Source organism: Aulonocara sp. 'chitande type north' Nkhata Bay, linkage group LG9 (genome assembly GCF_057382095.1).
Source record: "Aulonocara sp. 'chitande type north' Nkhata Bay isolate Kocher_YH1m ecotype deep benthic linkage group LG9, A_spYH_male_GT1.1, whole genome shotgun sequence".
Taxonomy (NCBI): domain Eukaryota; kingdom Metazoa; phylum Chordata; class Actinopteri; order Cichliformes; family Cichlidae; genus Aulonocara; species Aulonocara sp. 'chitande type north' Nkhata Bay.
Window position 1 is genome coordinate 34296805 of NC_141352.1, and position 16893 is coordinate 34313697.

The window sequence follows — 16893 nt, forward strand, 5'->3', positions numbered from 1 at the left end:
AGTGATAAATTCATCCCAGCAACCATCACCAGAGGACATTTCAGCACAATTATCAATCTCGATAAGGACGGGCTTCAGAAAATCTTCGCCACCAAGGCAACCAGAGAGCCCCTGCGCCCTTCAAGAAGAGCATGCAAAGCCATGTATAGTAGATATGGAGATGTTAGCCACAGAGAGCTGTTGATATGATATAATGTGTTTCCCTGTAAGTGACTGTGACTCTCTTTGTTTATATCAGTGATCCCTAACAACCAAATGTGTCCTACATCTCTGTGCGTGCCTGTCGCTCAGCGGCTCTGCCTGGCCTAGATCTGAAGTGATGGCTGATGCAGTTTCTACCAGTTGGGTGTCATTCACATCCTCTTCCAGCATTCATCCTCACTACAAACACAAGCCTCGAGTCTCAGCGGAGCCCTGGAAGCAGACGCGCCAAACAACTTCTTAGTTTTTGCTTGTCTGACTGGCAAAATGTAAGTGTAGAGAAGAAGTGGTGTACGAGTTTGCTAAGAGTGCGAGAATGTGTGTTTGTGTGTGCGTGAGAAGGGGGTGTAACATATGATCTGTTATGTTGCATCGCGCCTGTAGCTGACATTCCTTAAAAAGAATACGTGAAAACAGAGTACTGTACACGAGGACATTTATGTAGTGCAGATCTCTAAGCATGTGTGGGTAAGTCGCTATATGAAGGCAGGGTGAGAATAGAAAGCAGACTGTAAGCTGAAAAGAGGAAATACAGAAAAGGCTGAAAGTGATCCAAGCACAGAATACATGTTTAGTGGGTTTTAACAGTTTTGGTGAGTAGGCTACAGGCTGGTGCTTGTGTTTAAGGATATTTTAGGGGTATTCCCAAGAAACAACCTGTTGTTTCCGAAAGTGAGTTAATCCACATTGAAGATCTCTTTACAGGAGACTCAAACATGTACTTTTAGTATCCAAAGTAATATCAGAATAACTTGGGAGCTATGAATGTACTTTGCTAATCAAGCTAGCTAGCTTCTGCTCTTACACTTGAAAGAGGAACCTACATGTTTATCCTACCATAGACTTTAAAGTTATCAATAAAGTTAATGGACTATTATTTTGAAGCCTTGGTTTTGTCATTTTGGCCCACAAAACACTGGTTTTGAAACACGATCTGACTGTATATGGATGACAGGGTGTAGGTGGAGAGGACTACAGGCATAACCCAAGAACACTAGGCTGAACATAGCCCACCTAACAGGACAGTCAGTTTATCCAATTTAAATCCCACTCTTCAAGTCTCTATCCTGTTTCTGCTGGCGTGCCCCAGGGTTCAGTATTAGGGCCTCTTTTATTCATTATCTACATGCTCGCTCTTTGCCAAATATTTTGAAAATATAATATCAATTTTCATTGTTATGCTGATGACACCCAGCTCTACATTTCCTCCAAACCTAATTCATCCCTTCCACCTTCTCCCTCTTGAACTGTCTTATGGAGATCAGATCTTGGTTCTCCTCCAATTTTCTCAAACGTAACGGTAATAAAACAGAAGTGTTACTCGTTGGCACAGCCTCTACCTTAACCAAATCTCACAGTTTCTCCATTAATATTGAAAATCCCCCATCCTTCCTTCCCCGCAGGTAAAGAGTTTGGGTGTCATACTTGACAGTACTCTCTCATTTCAGTCTCACATTAATTACATAGCCCAGTCTGCATACTTTCACTTACGTAACATTAACCGACTTCGTCCCTTCCTTATTCCCTATTCCCCATCCTTGTCCATAGTCTTATTACTTCCCGGATCGATTATTGCAACTCCCTCCTATTTGGTCTCCCCAGTAAGTCCCTCCATAAACTTCAACTTCTTCAGAATTCTGCAGCTCGGGTCATAACTCGTAACTCCCCTAAGAGACTATATAACTCCAATTCTTCAACAGCTTCACTGGTTGCCCATAGAAGCCAGGATAAACTTTAAAATATTAGTTCTCACGTTTAAGCGTATTCATAACCTTGCCCCTCCTTATCTCTGTGATCTGCTTCATATCACTACAGTTTCCCGCTGTCTCAGATCTTCATCTGCCACTCATCTTCAGAATCAGAATCAGAATACTTTATTCATCCCGAGGGAAATTAGGGGTTACAGCAGGCAGCACGCTAATGGCGCATGCGCACTCACAAAGGAACCTTCTGACCAACTTTACACAAACATCACATTGGGCAGACATGTCAGAAGGTAGGCTGATAGGAAAAAAACAACGAAAATACACTACATGAGGTAAGAGGAGGAGAAAAAAAAACTCCACTCAGACTGAGCTCCTAGTGGGAGAACAGTTTGATAAAAGAAAAAACACCTCAGCACAAAAGCACATGACTATCAATACACCATAGAAACACGAGACAAGCAGAGTTGTTCCTTCTGCTCGTCTTATCACTATGGGTCACAGAGGAACTCACTTCCTTCAGCCTTAAGAAATATAGATCACAACTCAAAGCCAACTTGTTTAAACTGGCTTACTCTCTTTAATACAGATTTTACTTGCTGGCAAATAGTAGTTTTTTTTGTGTGTGTTTTTAATTTTGTTGTTTGTGGCTGTATTTTGCTGGTTTCTGTATTTTAATTTATTTGAATCTATTTTAATCAAGTGTTTTATTGATGTCTTTTTCTCTTTGTAAGGTGACCTTGGGTTTTAGAAAGGCGCCCTCAAATAAAATGTTTTATTATTATTATCATTATTATTATTATTATAATGCTAACACTGAAATTTTAAAATGCAAAGTCCAAATCCAGTGGGCTACATTGGATTAGATCCCCCACATCAGGTATTTTTTTCCATGTAGTTTTCAATTATAATGAACATCACAATCTTGACATTTGGGACCTGTTTAAAGCAATGCCACCCAAAGAAGCTCCAAACTTAAAGCAGACAAAAAAACAAACAAACCCTCAGACCTTTATGTGCTACATCAGAAGCAAAAAGTAAAAGTATATTGAAAAGATTTTTTTACTGTGTCACTTTCTATTGTGTGGAGACTTCCCAAAGTGCATAGAGTGTATTTATGAGTGTATTTTACAGCTACTGCCCAGAGTTGCTGTGTGGCTGATTATGTTGTGGTCATACCGCTGAGCAGGGGCTGGTTGCGTCTGTATGTGGCAGGCAGTGGGCCCAGGCGCTCCTGACGCTGGTTCAGAACTCTGCCCAGATGGCCCGTGTGACGCAGGCTGCCAACGGTCATGCTATGCAGGTACACTGGTTCCACAAAATGGCTCAGCAATGCCCCCTGCAGGCCAAGGATGTTCCATCTAGGGGTAGGGAGGAGGTGGGAGGAAGAAAAGAGAGAAGAAGTTAAGGAGGGAAGAGAGGAGAAAGGATGGAAGGAACAGCATTCGTGAAAACGTCGGCGAAGGTGTGAGTGTAGGATGAGGTGTGTGGGTGAAAGGAGAAACGAAACACAACAGTTGGCCAAAGATACGAAATAGAAGGAGGAGATGGAGGGGTGGAGCGGTGGATAGAGAGAGGCAAAGTGGGGAAAACGAGACAACGAGGCAGGTGTGAGAGCTTTGATGACAGGTGGAGACAATTTGATCATTATCTCGATGTGGGACGTGATGAATAGCAGCAAGTGACCACACACGCTCTTCACGCATAAACGTCCTCTTCCCCCAGAAACACAAACCGTCATCACCAACAACAACACCGCCAAAGGTCAGTACATCAGCATTCATTACCTGGAACAACACATTACCACGTGTGCATTCATCAGTGCCACGGAGGTTAATACACTGCAGGGCTGCAGGAGAGCCTCAGTCGACTGCTCGCTGCACGCGGATCTCCTTGTGGTTTGTTTAGCGAGCCACAAGTGACACAAAATCACTGTGGGGCTAATCCCGCAGGCCACGTGGGCACCTCAAAGTGTAGCCAGCAGCAGATGCTAATTTATACATATAGAATGATAATTAGCGTGTTTATTATAATCCCTGCCCTTCATAAATGAGGAGGAATCCTGCTGTTTACCTGAGCTGTGCTGGAGTTACATCGAAGGCTTCTAATTTTTACATCACTGTTCTTTTTGTTAATCAATGTCTCCTTATCATGGATGCAATTACACCCCGCATCCCCCCACCACCCCTTCCCAGCTTAATAATCACTCATTACAGCTTCCTTTGCTTCCCCAAGCAGTCAATTAACATCACCGGCTTTCTGGGAATCACTTAAATGGGCTCACAAAGCAGCAGCCCGCCCGCCTCTGCTTTACCTGCAATCTGTCACCAAGATCTGTCCTTCCTTCCCAAACAGAGAGGAGGAATTTTGTTCAAAAAGCAACGCGTGCACGCCCAAACAGAAAATACTTTAGCCTGAAATATTAATTTACCCAGAAAGCGACACCGTGAATCAGAAACATCTTCTAATCTCATGCAAGAAAAGACAGCCATCTGGCTTGGGCGTGTGAATCTAGAGAGAGGAGAGGGAGAGGACCTCCTCTTTCTCTCTCTCTCCCACCCTCAGTAAACGCCGACCATTAAAGTAATGTGTTCATCTGCATAAAACTGCGGTGGAATGGAGAACATCATCGTTATATGAAAGCCATTTAGGCCCCTCAATTAAATCCAGCTGTCGGCTTCGAATCAAATATTAGTGAAGAATCTTCACCGAGGCCCCGGCCTTAAGAAAACACGACGACAATCGGCGGGCGATGCAACGGCCACTGTTATCAGCTGTGTTTATGATAAGAGCAAAGATCCTAATATCCCCTCTGGTCAAAAGCTGAACTAACGATAATAAAGTGCAGGAAGTGGGAGGAAGTGGAGGGGAATAAAAAAGTAATGGGAGGTTGCAAAATGAGCGTGACAGAGGACAAAAAGAGTATCCAGGGGATTGCTTTAAGATTGCAGTGTGTGCTGGTGTGTGTGTGTGTTCACTCTGTAGCTCTAAGCTCCTCTCACTTCCACCTTCCACTCCTGACCTTGATAAACTGGCCCTCTGTGACCCACTCAGTTTAACGATGGCCACCGATCATTTACAGCGATATAAAAAAAGAGGAAAGAGGAAGCTGTGGAGCAGTGAGAGCGCGTCTGCTGTCTGGCCGGGCGGGATGTGGTGAAGAAGGTGGTGAGCGGGTGGGCGGTGGGGGAGGAAAGCAGGGTTGTCCCTTCTCCCTCCCCCGTCACTCTATTTTTTTGTAAAGTAATTGCTTTCACCCCTGTTGGTGACCTGGGTAGATTTAATCACACCATCTCCACCCCTGGCCAACTGAATCAAATTGGTCAAATTAACAGCGGCTACACAGGAGAAGGGTTCACCTCTCCGCTCGTGCGCTCTCTCTTTCTCTCTGTGTCTGTGACGCGCGCGCAGCAGCGGCTCAGCTGTAGTCCTGTACGGCTCGGCTGGCACAGCGTGGTGCTTACTAAGCTAAATTCACGGGTTCGGCTCCTGTTGAGGCAGAATCGTGGCAGAACAACTGAGACTATATTAAAAATTGATTTCAGATATTTCAGAGAACGTCAGGTGTAGAAGAGAAGAATTACAATTGTTGAATTTCTTTACTCGGTACAGCGGTGAATGTTTTTAGCCGTGCTAGCAAATCTGGAGTATTTCAGTGGGAAGGAATGGCTTTACTGGAGACAATCAACTGTTTGTGACATGTAAAAAGTAAAGAAATTTGTGTTTGAGCGATTATTACTTTGTTGTAACGATGCTTCTTGGCAATAAATCTTATCATGTGTGAAAGTTTATTTTTCCTTAAATGGTGCCACATTTGTAAGGGAAATGCATTTGTTGGTTGCTCCCATGAAAAACTTGCCAAATTTCTCTGCCAATGCCAAACAGCTTATTCGGCTACCAAAAGCCTCTTCGTGGCCTAGGTTCAGTAAGATGCTGGAAACATTCCTCAGAGATTTTGGTTCATGTTGACATGACAGCATCACACAGGTGCTTGCAGATTCTTCAGCTGCACATGCATTTAGCAAATCTCCTGCTCCCCCACATCCAAAAGGCGCTCTGCTGGACTGAGATCTCAATGAACTGCCTGTCATGTTCAAGAACATTTGAGCTTTGTGACACAGCATTTTATCCTGCTGCAAGCACAAAGGAAATTTCTGGCACAACTTCACCTGCTTCCAAGGTGCACTGGGGAAGAGCAATAATCTAAAGAGGCCGAAGCTCCACCACTAGTGGTATGAAGAATGACTTTATTACCCGATCAACGTGTTTTAGCCTGTGGCCTCTGCCAGGCCATCCAGGTGGTGTATAAAGGAGGCAAATATCCCCACACTACTGCACCACCATCAGCACAGGATGGCTCCATGCTTTCATGATGTTTATGCAAAATTCTGACCCCGCCATCTGAATGTTGCAGCAGAAACTGAGCACAGCCATAATAATAACAGATTTATTTACTATTAGAATCATTATAATCACTTATCACCTCTAATACCACCTCACCACTTTAAATTTGCAATGTATTTGGAAATATATTTAACATTATTACGTTTTTTGAATATGTGTAGCAGCCTCCAGTGTGACCACACTTAAGCCTCCACTCTTCACACAAGGACAGCGTGAAGCTGGAGGCAGAAGTGTAAAGCTGTCCTGATGTATCGTGGCCATCTGTCCTAAACTGGCCTGACAACATGTGGACATGGGTTCTATAGTAGTTTTGCTCTCTCATCATATATTACTGAGTCACTGAGTCTGTTTTAATCTAACACTGTTGTGCCAGGAATAAGAGAAATCAATGAATTAGAAGTGATTAAAACCACAGTTTTCAACTGTAAACTGCTGCCCTCTAGTGGGCTGTGACGGCACTACAGGTCAGAGATGGGCAGTACTGGTATTGGTATCGATACTGATATTGATATCAGATCGATACTGCGAAAGTGTCAATACTTCGTTTCTATCCTTTAACTTAGGTACATAGCCCAATAAATTGTATTAAATATTTTTTTAGAAAAGAAAAAATTTACATCAAACATGTTTAATGAAACGTGTCAGTGTTGACTGACGATTGATGTCTATTTTATTTATAGGCTATAGCATGATAAACAACAAAATCTGACCAAAAGCTTATTTACATCCTAGGTCTCAAATACACATAAAAAGCCTAAAAGTGTGTTTTATTGTTTTAACTTATTATTACGGAAAGTAAAAATCATCACAGCCATTTTGTGCTCAAATTGAAAATTACACATCTCATAAATCATAACTTGGTCTTGGAATTGGGCATTTTAAAGTATCGGTACTGGTATCGGTATCGGCAATAGTAGCCCTGTATTTACTTGGCATCAGATCAATGCTAAAATTTGCAGTCCAGAACCAACACTTCAGGTGGGCTAGGTGAGTAATCTAATATTTACAATGAAGACCATTTTAATTGTGCATTAATTTTCATTTATTTGACCAGTTTTTGACATGAGGTCTATTTTCTATTTCACTTAATTGTTTGGAAATTGTAACTGACAGAAGAATTCATCAGTTTTAGAGAAATGGTACTGAAAAGGTGGCAAAAGAAAAGTCTTTCATGGCTAATTATTATCAACAAGCAGCTCACAGCAACAGCAAAATTAATCTATGAAAACGAAGAGAAGTAGCAACAAAAAGCGAGCACCTATTGTTGGTTTTTACAAGTGTGAGAACAGAAGACGGGTAATTACGGGTTTGGGCAGACCACAGAGGTTTCTCTGTCCCTAAAGTGGGCTGCAGAAGCCTTGAGTTTGGAATATTAGTCATAGCAGCCTTTACCAACTATACACCACAGTGTGTAAAGGATTGTATGACTAATACGTTAGCTAAATAACAGGCAGCACTGCAGATCTAAACAAAGCCGTGATTAATACACTAATTCATTAGTATGGGATTAGCTATTCAAGTCACATATGGGAAATCAATAGTCACCCCCCCCCCCCCGGACTACAAAAGATTTCTCACTGTGCACAGCTCATGTTAACACACCATCCCACACACACACACTGATGCATTAGGTAAATATCAGAGAACCCTCTCCTTACATCACATCTAAAAGTGCTTTATTTAAACAGAGATCTTTCCTTCTCATAAGGAAGCTAATCTCCTAATAAGGTTAACCTTTCCACCAATCACTTTAGCTTTCATTTCTTAAGTAGACCAGACATCTCCCGGGTGAAGGGGGTGAGCTGTTTTTTTTTATCTTTTCTTTTCTCTTTTAAACGAGCACAATCCATGCAGTAATAACTGCAGTGCTCACTCATATAATTCGATTATGATTTCAATAAATGAGGCATAAAAACAAATTATGAGCCAAAGCTGCGAACTGAACAAAAGTAGCAATTTTTGAAAAGTGTATCTATCACCAAAAGTCAAAACTAAAACCTGTGAGACAAACCTACTTAATCTCAACAAGAGTGGGCGAGGGCAGCGAGGGAAAGCTCTGCCAAGGAAGCTCACTCTCTGGCCAGAATGGACTTTTAAGGCAACAGTATTGTATTTTGTATATATTAATTGTTTTCTTTGTTCTTTCGAAACATACTTGAACAAGTTTGTAATGCAGGTAAAAATCAGATAAGAACAGCATGGCAGCTGTTTACAGTGATTACACAAACATTATGTATGTATAATAACTGGAAATGAATTCCTTGAGCTCATTAAATTATATAATAGTACAGAATATTTCTAACTAATTAATTATTCTCTTTTTCTTGAGAATACTTGGAGCCAAGTCGAAAGAAAAAAATGAGGTCAGAGGTCAAATGTGACCCACTTGTAAGAATCATAGTTTCAAAGTTATAAGGCTTTTTGTTGACAAATAAATCATTAAGTTGATCTTGAAGACTTTGGCGGATATAAACCAAATTTGATTGGCTTGTTAACATGACACCACTTGACATGCCTACAAGGTTTTACAGGAATTGATTCAAAACTTTTCAATCTATCGTGTTTACAGACAGAATGATGGCGCGCATGCAAACACAACCAAAACCACAACCTCCTTGGTGGATGTAAAAAAAGAATGGATGCAGGATATGTGTGTGTTATTCTGGACACACACAAGAAAATGCGACTTTAAGCGCAGGAAATGTTGGGAACACGTGAGCGCACTGACCTGGTGAGCTTGTCTGTGCAGGACATGGTGATGAGATGTTCACCCTGAAGGACACCGTCCCAGGTCTGGGCGGGTCCCCGGCAACGCACCGGCACCGTCCCCTCGCCTGACTCGATTTTAGTCCGCAGGTGACTCCGATGCTTCCTCATTAAGTGTCTGCTGCTGTGCACTGAAAGAATAATGCGCACAATCGCAGTTTTACTACTTTACAAAATCATTTCTTACTACACAACGCCAGCCAGCGTCATGCAGATCTCATCTCTCAGCAGTCAAGAGGGTTTTCCAATATGTCTTTAAATACATTACATGCAAATATACAGCACGTCTTAAGTAGGAGTTGAATTGTTTGCATGAGTTGCAAAGCTCTCAGCTGTTACAATCTGTGTGTATGAAGCTGTGTACTTTCAAAAGGTATAACAGAAAAAGCAGATAAACAAGAAAACATTACTGATATGCAAGTTTAAAGTTTGGAGTAGGGAATTAAACGTATTAGTTTGCAACTGCCTGCTTCCTTACTGCTAATGAAGCAAACACGTGACTGGACTGTTTATGAATGCGTGGGCTGTGATTTTTGGGAGGGAGGAGGTAGCCTTCTCCCTGGAGCGATGCCCTTTTGAAAGTTTCTATTTTATTTTATTCAAACTGACAGAGAAATCCTTGCTTTATTGACACTGTTAGCAAGAGCGCAAGTTCCTTGATCCATTTAAGACAATTTCACCTAGTTTAGCGTGGGCGTGCAGTCTAGCATGACCTCCACAGGTGCTGACAGTGGTAGTTAAAGTCAAATGTTTCTTACTGTTTGGATCATGCCTGAGTGCAGTTTGCATGTTCTCCCCGTACCGCTGTAGCTCTCGCTGCGTGTCATCCCTGTGACACTCTATAGCAATATATACGCCTTCGTTGCACTCTGACCAAATGTACATATGCAATCGCTGTTTTGGTTTCCTTTCTTGAACTTTAAACCCCACAGTGACACGCTCTTCCTTTTCCTCTCTCCTCCTCGGCTGATCTGACAGCAGCTAAAACTTAAGCGCCGACTTCTAACTCAGAAATGTTTAAGAACTGTCAGGAAAAGGTGCTCGGTAATTTTGTAATCTGTGAGAGCGCACAGAATTACATTTAAAAGGTTTAATGCCTAAAAAGTATAAAAGCTCTCTCTAATGACAGCCTTTCTCCTTCTTTCTTTCCGTCAGTGCTGGTTTCATGAAAATTTCACTGCGCTGTAGCATGTACTCGCAGAGCTTAAAAAAGCAGCGTCAGTCAGCGAAGGACCAGATTACATTTCTGAACTCGTAGGCCACCAGAAAACTGCTGGGCAAACCATCTAAATGAATATACAATTTATATTCAGTAGGTAAGCAATAAAATGTCATCTAGTCAGCACGGTGCAACTGAAAAGAGGCCAAAGACAGAATGTGACATGAAAAGGATGGCAGCTTCTTGTGAAATAATACAAGGAGAGCGGTGGCTTTCAGAAAGTCTGCCAGAGAAAATGATCTCTTTATAACGTAAGACACTGTTTATTTTATTTATTTATTAATTTTGTTCCATTTGCCCGAACTGAACTTGGTAAAAGAGCTTTTGTCCATTTAGCACCCTCGGCCTGGAACAAACTGCAGAAGGAATGGAAAATGACTGAATTCATTTCATTAAGTGATTTTAAATCTAAACTATGAATCCTTGAGGCCAAGTCCATAACATGCAACTGTTTCAATTAGATTGATTGTCATTTTAACTGACTTTTTATTAATTTGAATTTTATTGAATTTTATTTTTATTTTATTTGTATTCTTTCACTTATTGTTGCATGTGTGTTGTTGCTGCCTGTGTTTGAGTAATTTCTGTAACTGTGAGACATCTGCTGCTGCCTATCTTGGCCAGGTCTCCCTTGAAAAAGAGGTTTTTAATCTCAATGGGATCTTCCTGGTTAAATAAAGGTTAATAAACGTAAGACACTGTCTGAGAAACTGAGAGAATGGCAGCAGTAAAATGGATTATATGTGTATTAAAATAGCTGCGTTTTATTCATTGAATGATGTCGACTTTATGGAAAACAAGGAAACAGAAAGGGAGGGTTTCTTACGGTCAGCGGTGATTTCGTATGGAGAGTTGAGCCTCCCGTCTCCACACGGCGAGGTGCTGATGTACATGTGGAAATGGATGTTGTCTCTCAACCTGTAGCCGCACTCTTTGTGGTGCACAAATATCGACTCCTCCCAGTCCTCCGGCCTTTTACTTTGGCAGCATAAAAGGGAAAAGACAACAAGAAGGAGGGAGATTGATGAGAAAGGTAGAAGCATTTATCACAGCAAAGGACACAGATCTGCACTTTTCTTTTCCAATGATGAAGTGAGTTGACATGGACAGAGATGGACACTGGCCCTCTCTCTGACCACAGACAATTCTCCTCTGTCAGACGGACATTACTCTTGCTGCCCATAATAGTCAGAGCAAACAGGGGAATGAGTTTAACCTGTTGGCAAGTACACACCTTTGAGTCACGACACTGCCATTGTGAAGGCCAAACGAAGTAAATATCATTTCATATAAAACAAATGTACAGAAAATGAAAAAAAGTACAGCATGGGTTTGAGTCCATTAACAGGAAGTTGTTTGATAGGCACTGATTATATGTACTCAGACAAAATTCATGTAACATGAAAAACACGAGTGGGCTAAAAAAGATAGACGAACTAAGAGATCCCAGGAGTGGAGCTCACAAAGCAAACTGCAAAACTGTGTCCAGCAGCAGCAGCTCAACATGGCCACAGCAGCCACTGTGGACCGCTATATTTGGGGAATTATACAACAAACATCCATTGACTGGAGCTTTCCTTATCATGTGACTTTAGCACTTCCTGTTTCAAATCACAAAATTAGTTGCTCTGTGTAATATGTGCTAACTGTCCCAGGTATCTGGTGGACTGTTTGGCTAACATTGGTAGAAGTCGTGTATAGCTAACAAGCTATGATCATAACCAATTCTGATTGTGAAAGGTTGATGTGTAGTCCATATGTTCTAGTGTCTGCACTCTATGCTTCAGTAGCTTGTAGGACCACCTTTAGCACCAATAACTTGCAGTAATGATAATCGGAGTTTAGCAGATCCTCACATTACTGTGCAGGAATTTCTGCCAGTTCTTCTTTACACTTTATTTACACTGTTGCTTCAGTTTATTGAGGTTTGTTCTCTTAAGTTTGTCATACACATATTCAAAAATGTAAGTCTTTTGTTTTTCAGCTATTCTATTGTAGATTTGCTGGTTTGCTCGAGGTTGTTATCGTGTATGACATCGATTTCAGCCAAGCTGTAGTTGCTGGACAGACAGCCTCACATTTGTCTCATGTGAATACAACTGAATACTCTGGCATAGAGAAGAGTTTATCGCCATCTTAATCAGCGGTCCCCAACCCCCAGGCCATGGACCGGCGGCGGTCCGTGAGTCGTTTGGTACCAGGCCGCAAGAGTTGAGGCTCGGGTGTGAAATTTATGGTTTTATGGTTTCCCGGGGTCTTTTCCCGTGTTGTAGTTGTGTGTTTTACAGTCATGTGAGAAAATTAGGACACCCCATTAAATAATCGGCTCTTTATTAAGAAATGTTCACATATCAATGTCTAATCATGTTTTCATGTGTTATTGGAAAAGAAAGTGACTTAATTGCAATTAAACAACAAAAATAAAAAAAAATTACACATCAAAAAAAAAAAGATATGAACAAAAATGTGTATTTTAATGGAGGAAAAAGTTAGGATACCCTACCCCCTAATAACCAGTGTTGCCCCCTTTGGCTGATATAACTTCAGTGAGATACCTTTTGTAGCCTTTTACCAGTTTCTGACATCAGAAGCAAGTTTGGGCAACTCCTCAATGCAGAATTCTTTCAGCTGTGAGACGTTTGAGGGTTTTCTTGCATGTACAGTCTGTTTCAAGTCACCCCACAGCATCTCAATGGGATTAAGATCAGGGCTTTGACCATTCCAGGACTATCTACTTAGTTTTTAGCCAGTTCTTGGTGGATTTGCTGGTATACTTTGGGTCATTGTCATGTTGCAGTGTCCAGTTCCGCTTCAGCTTTAATTTTTTAACAGATGGTTTCACATGTTCTTCAAGCACCCCCCAATACACAGTTGGATTCATGATGGATTCTATGATGGTGAGCTGCAGGTGCTGCTGCAGCAAAGCATCCCCAAACTAGGATACTGCCACCTCCATGCTTCACAGTTGGTATAAGGTTCTTTGCTTGGAAGGCTGTATTTGGTTATGCCAAACATGTCTACTGTTCTGGTGCCCAAATAATTCAGTTTTAGATTCATCCGTCCAAAGAACATTATTCCAGAAGTCGTGGTCTTGCCTTAATGTTTATCTTAGAGAGCAAAGGTTTCCTCCTTGCACACCTCCCATGAAAGTCAAACTTGTGTAGTCTCTTTCTGATAGTAGAGTCATGCACTTTCACATCGACAGTAGCCAGAGCCTGCTGTAGTTCCTGTGATGACATTTTAGGATTTTTGATGGCTTCTTTGAGCATCTTGCGGTCTGCTCTGGGGGTGAATATGCTTGGACGGCCAGACCTGGGCATGGTGGCAGTTGTTTTGAATGTCTTCCACTTGTAAACAATTTTCCGGATGGTGGAATGGTTGATGTCAAATTCTTTTGAGATGTTTTTGAATCCCTTACCAGACTCATAAGCGGCCACAATCTTCTTTCTGAGGGCATCACACAGCTCTTTAGATCTCACCATGGCGCTCAATTCAACACGTCAACAGTCAGGAGCACCACTATCACCCACACATGCAGGGCCTTGGGGTAAAGGTGTGTCACCAGGGTGCAGGGGAGGCATTCCCCCCTCTGTCCCCTTCTGGCTGCCTGTGCCTCAATTTTATCTCACAACTTAGACATTCACATTACTCACACTCTCATTACACATACATATAGGATCTTGGGGGTGGGCACGCTACACAGACTCCAAATTACCATCAGGGTGTACACCTCACCCCTGGCGTTGTTGCCCACCTCTCAATTTTAAATACATGTAGACATCGAGGGCTATCAGGGGGGGCTGTGCGTAGGGATGGGTACCGGTGTCCGGTGCCATGATGGCACCGGTTCTGACATAAACGGTAGTAACCAGACCGAAAAGCAGCGCACATTTCGGTGCTTTATTTCGGTGCTTTTTTTTCCTGAGCTGTGATACACTTTAGATTCTAGCCAATCATTTTACGTTTCCGAGGATAGTAGGCAGGGCCAGGTATGTACGTTCTGTTAGAGCAGAGCTACAGATTAAAAATGCCCAAGGCGAAGCGGTTAAAAGTCTGGCTGTACTTCACAGCAAAATATGCAAACTCAGCAGCAACAAGTGCTTTAAGCTGATACTGTGATACTGTCAAAGGAGGTAACACCTCGAATCTGATGAAACACCTGGCGACGCATAGCGTTTTTTTTAAAAGCCGAGAAATGCGCCGTATTTGATAGCTTGCTGCGAGACCTCACACCGAGCACATCTACTGCGGGTGGGTTGCCTGTTATGCAACATCCCCCAAAAACACGAAGAGGAGAGTCCTGGCCCCTAGCCCTGCCAGTGTAGCAGAAATGATGAGGATGATGATGCAGCAGCAGCCGTTCTTCTCTGCGTGAGTAGCTAATTTACGTTGAGTAGGCTAACCACGTTATTACATTAATGCATGTAAGGTGAACTAGCAAACATCATCATAGCTACATGCTGCTGTCTTCTTGTTTGATGGCAGATACTCCCTTCACCCTGGCTAAAAAGGCTAAAATGACCAAAGAAAAAGAGGGAAACGGCTAAACATGAGAGGTTTTTGGACAAAGTTTGTGTTTTTTCCATTGTTTAAGCACTGCTTCCAGCCAAGAGTGATACCATATATGCCCCATAGCTGCAGAAAAGGCTAACATTGTTATCTTTTTACAAAAAACAGCTGAACATGAGAGGTTTTTGGACAAATTTTGTGTTCTCCATTCTTTAAGCACCGGTTTGAGCACCGTTTGAGCACCGGCACCATTTCAAAAGTACCGATTTGGCACCGGTATCGGATAAAACCTAAACGATACCCATCCCTAGCTGTGCGCTTACCTGCTGCTCTCTGGCAGGTAGCTCCATGCCCTCCTGGGTTTTAAATGCACCTTAGAACACACATGCATCAACACTACATATGAGCGGCGGAGGGAGGTTTGGAGTCTTCTCACACCTCCGTTCTTGGCGGCCTGCTGGAGCGGGGGGGCTAGGAGGAGGAGTTGGCCGTCCGACTGCGGTCTGGAGTGTGGGGCCTCCCTGCTGCTGCGGAGTCGGGGCAGTCTGCTTCTCCCCACCGCAGGGAAAAGGGTAACACCACCTGGGTCTGGGTGCAGTTTCCCCCTCCAGGGGCAAGGGTACCTAGACCCGGTTTGTAGAGTACGCTTGGGGAGTGTGATCGTGTGTACAGCGTCTCTTTATGTCTGTCTCCACGTTGGGTGAGTGTTGAGTAATTGCATACTAGAGCATGAGGGTGGGAATGGATGTTTGTGTCTGTGTGTGCCTGTATGTCTGTGTCTATATGTCAGGTTGGGTATCAGGCGCCACCTCTCTGGGGACATCTCAGGCCCTCCAAGGTTTGGAGGCCTATCTCCCCCTACCACCACTTCCCCTGCCAGTGGCGGACTCCCTCAGACATCGGTGCGTTGGTGGTTCTTTGTGTCCAGGGGTGGGCGCCCAGGTACACACCGGCTCACTCCTTGGTGGCTGCTTATCGGGGCCTGGAGCCTGGGGCTCGCTCGGGCCACTTCGGAGGTGGGGTGCCCCCGGCCTCTCGGCCTGGGGCTCGGTCACTCAGGCACAGCTGGCTGCCGGCGGAGCTCACGGGCGCGTCACTGCAACTCCCCCTGGCTTCTGCTCCGCGGCTGCTGAGTGAACCCTCATCTGGGACTCTCCTCAGCTCTTTCTGGGACAGTGGCGCGGCTGCCCCTCTGTTAGTCTTCCTTGGTCTCTTGTGTTCTGGGGGCCTCTGGATGTCTGGAGTTTTGATCTCCTCCATACCTGCTTCATGCCCTGGAGGACGGGGCTGTGGCTCCCCCACACCCTCTAGCAGATCATTACATGAAGGAACCTTTTAAATACAAGCACGCTCACGCTCACAGGTGTACACATGGGTGCTCACACACACAAACTACACCCTTTTTGGCTCCTACCTTAAAGCACACTGTGCGCTGTCAATATTACGTGCTGCACAATAATGTTTAACACTTAGTATTTACTGTTATATTCCCATAGATCATCATGATGTTGTCTATCCCTTGTTAAATGCTTGTTTTCTTTTTTCTTTCTCAACAGGTGATCCAGGTGATTGATATTTGTATTTTTGTCTGCTTATTTTGTTGGTTTTTGTTTTTTGCCCTTTATCCCCGTCCCTCTTCTCCGCTGTTTTTTTTTTCTTTTTTCCCCCTTTCTTTCTCCCTTTTCTTTTCCTCATTCAAGTCTGTCCCGTATCTAGCAAGTGAAAATAAAAATACAAAATAAACAATAAAAGGTGAATCAAATAGACCATTACGGCAAGGCTGGGATGGTCAATTTGGCAAAGTAAATCCGTTGGGCATCTTTCTTTGCCTTTAGACAATAATTCTGATGGCAAAAGAACCAAACGGGGCAGGCAAAAAACAAAACAAAACAAAAACAACAGTCAGGAGCACACTAAACTCAATCTGAGGTTTAAATAGAGCAAGGTTCCCTTAAAATGCTGGGTAACAATGTACTGATCATGTGCACCTGACGTGATACACCTGTGTGTGATTTTAACCATTTTAAGTGCGATAACATGTGGGGGTTTCCTAATTTATTCCTCACCAGAAATCACATTCTTTTTAAATTA

At 43.0% G+C, this 16893-nt stretch overlaps 1 protein-coding gene across 4 annotated transcripts in view; it reads right to left on the reverse strand.

Annotated features, from left to right (window-relative positions):
- Positions 1 to 16893, reverse strand: part of adarb2 (adenosine deaminase RNA specific B2 (inactive)) — a 228777-nt gene that overhangs the window by 12425 nt on the left and 199459 nt on the right. For all 4 annotated transcript variants that reach the window (XM_086307240.1, XM_086307244.1, XM_086307243.1 and 1 more), the window contains 3 exons: positions 11120 to 11271; positions 9037 to 9205; positions 3084 to 3265 (listed from right to left, as the gene is read on the reverse strand). In XM_086307240.1, the coding sequence (XP_086163366.1) occupies positions 3084 to 3265; positions 9037 to 9205; positions 11120 to 11271 (503 nt within the window). The remainder of the gene's footprint in view (positions 1 to 3083; positions 3266 to 9036; positions 9206 to 11119; positions 11272 to 16893) is intronic.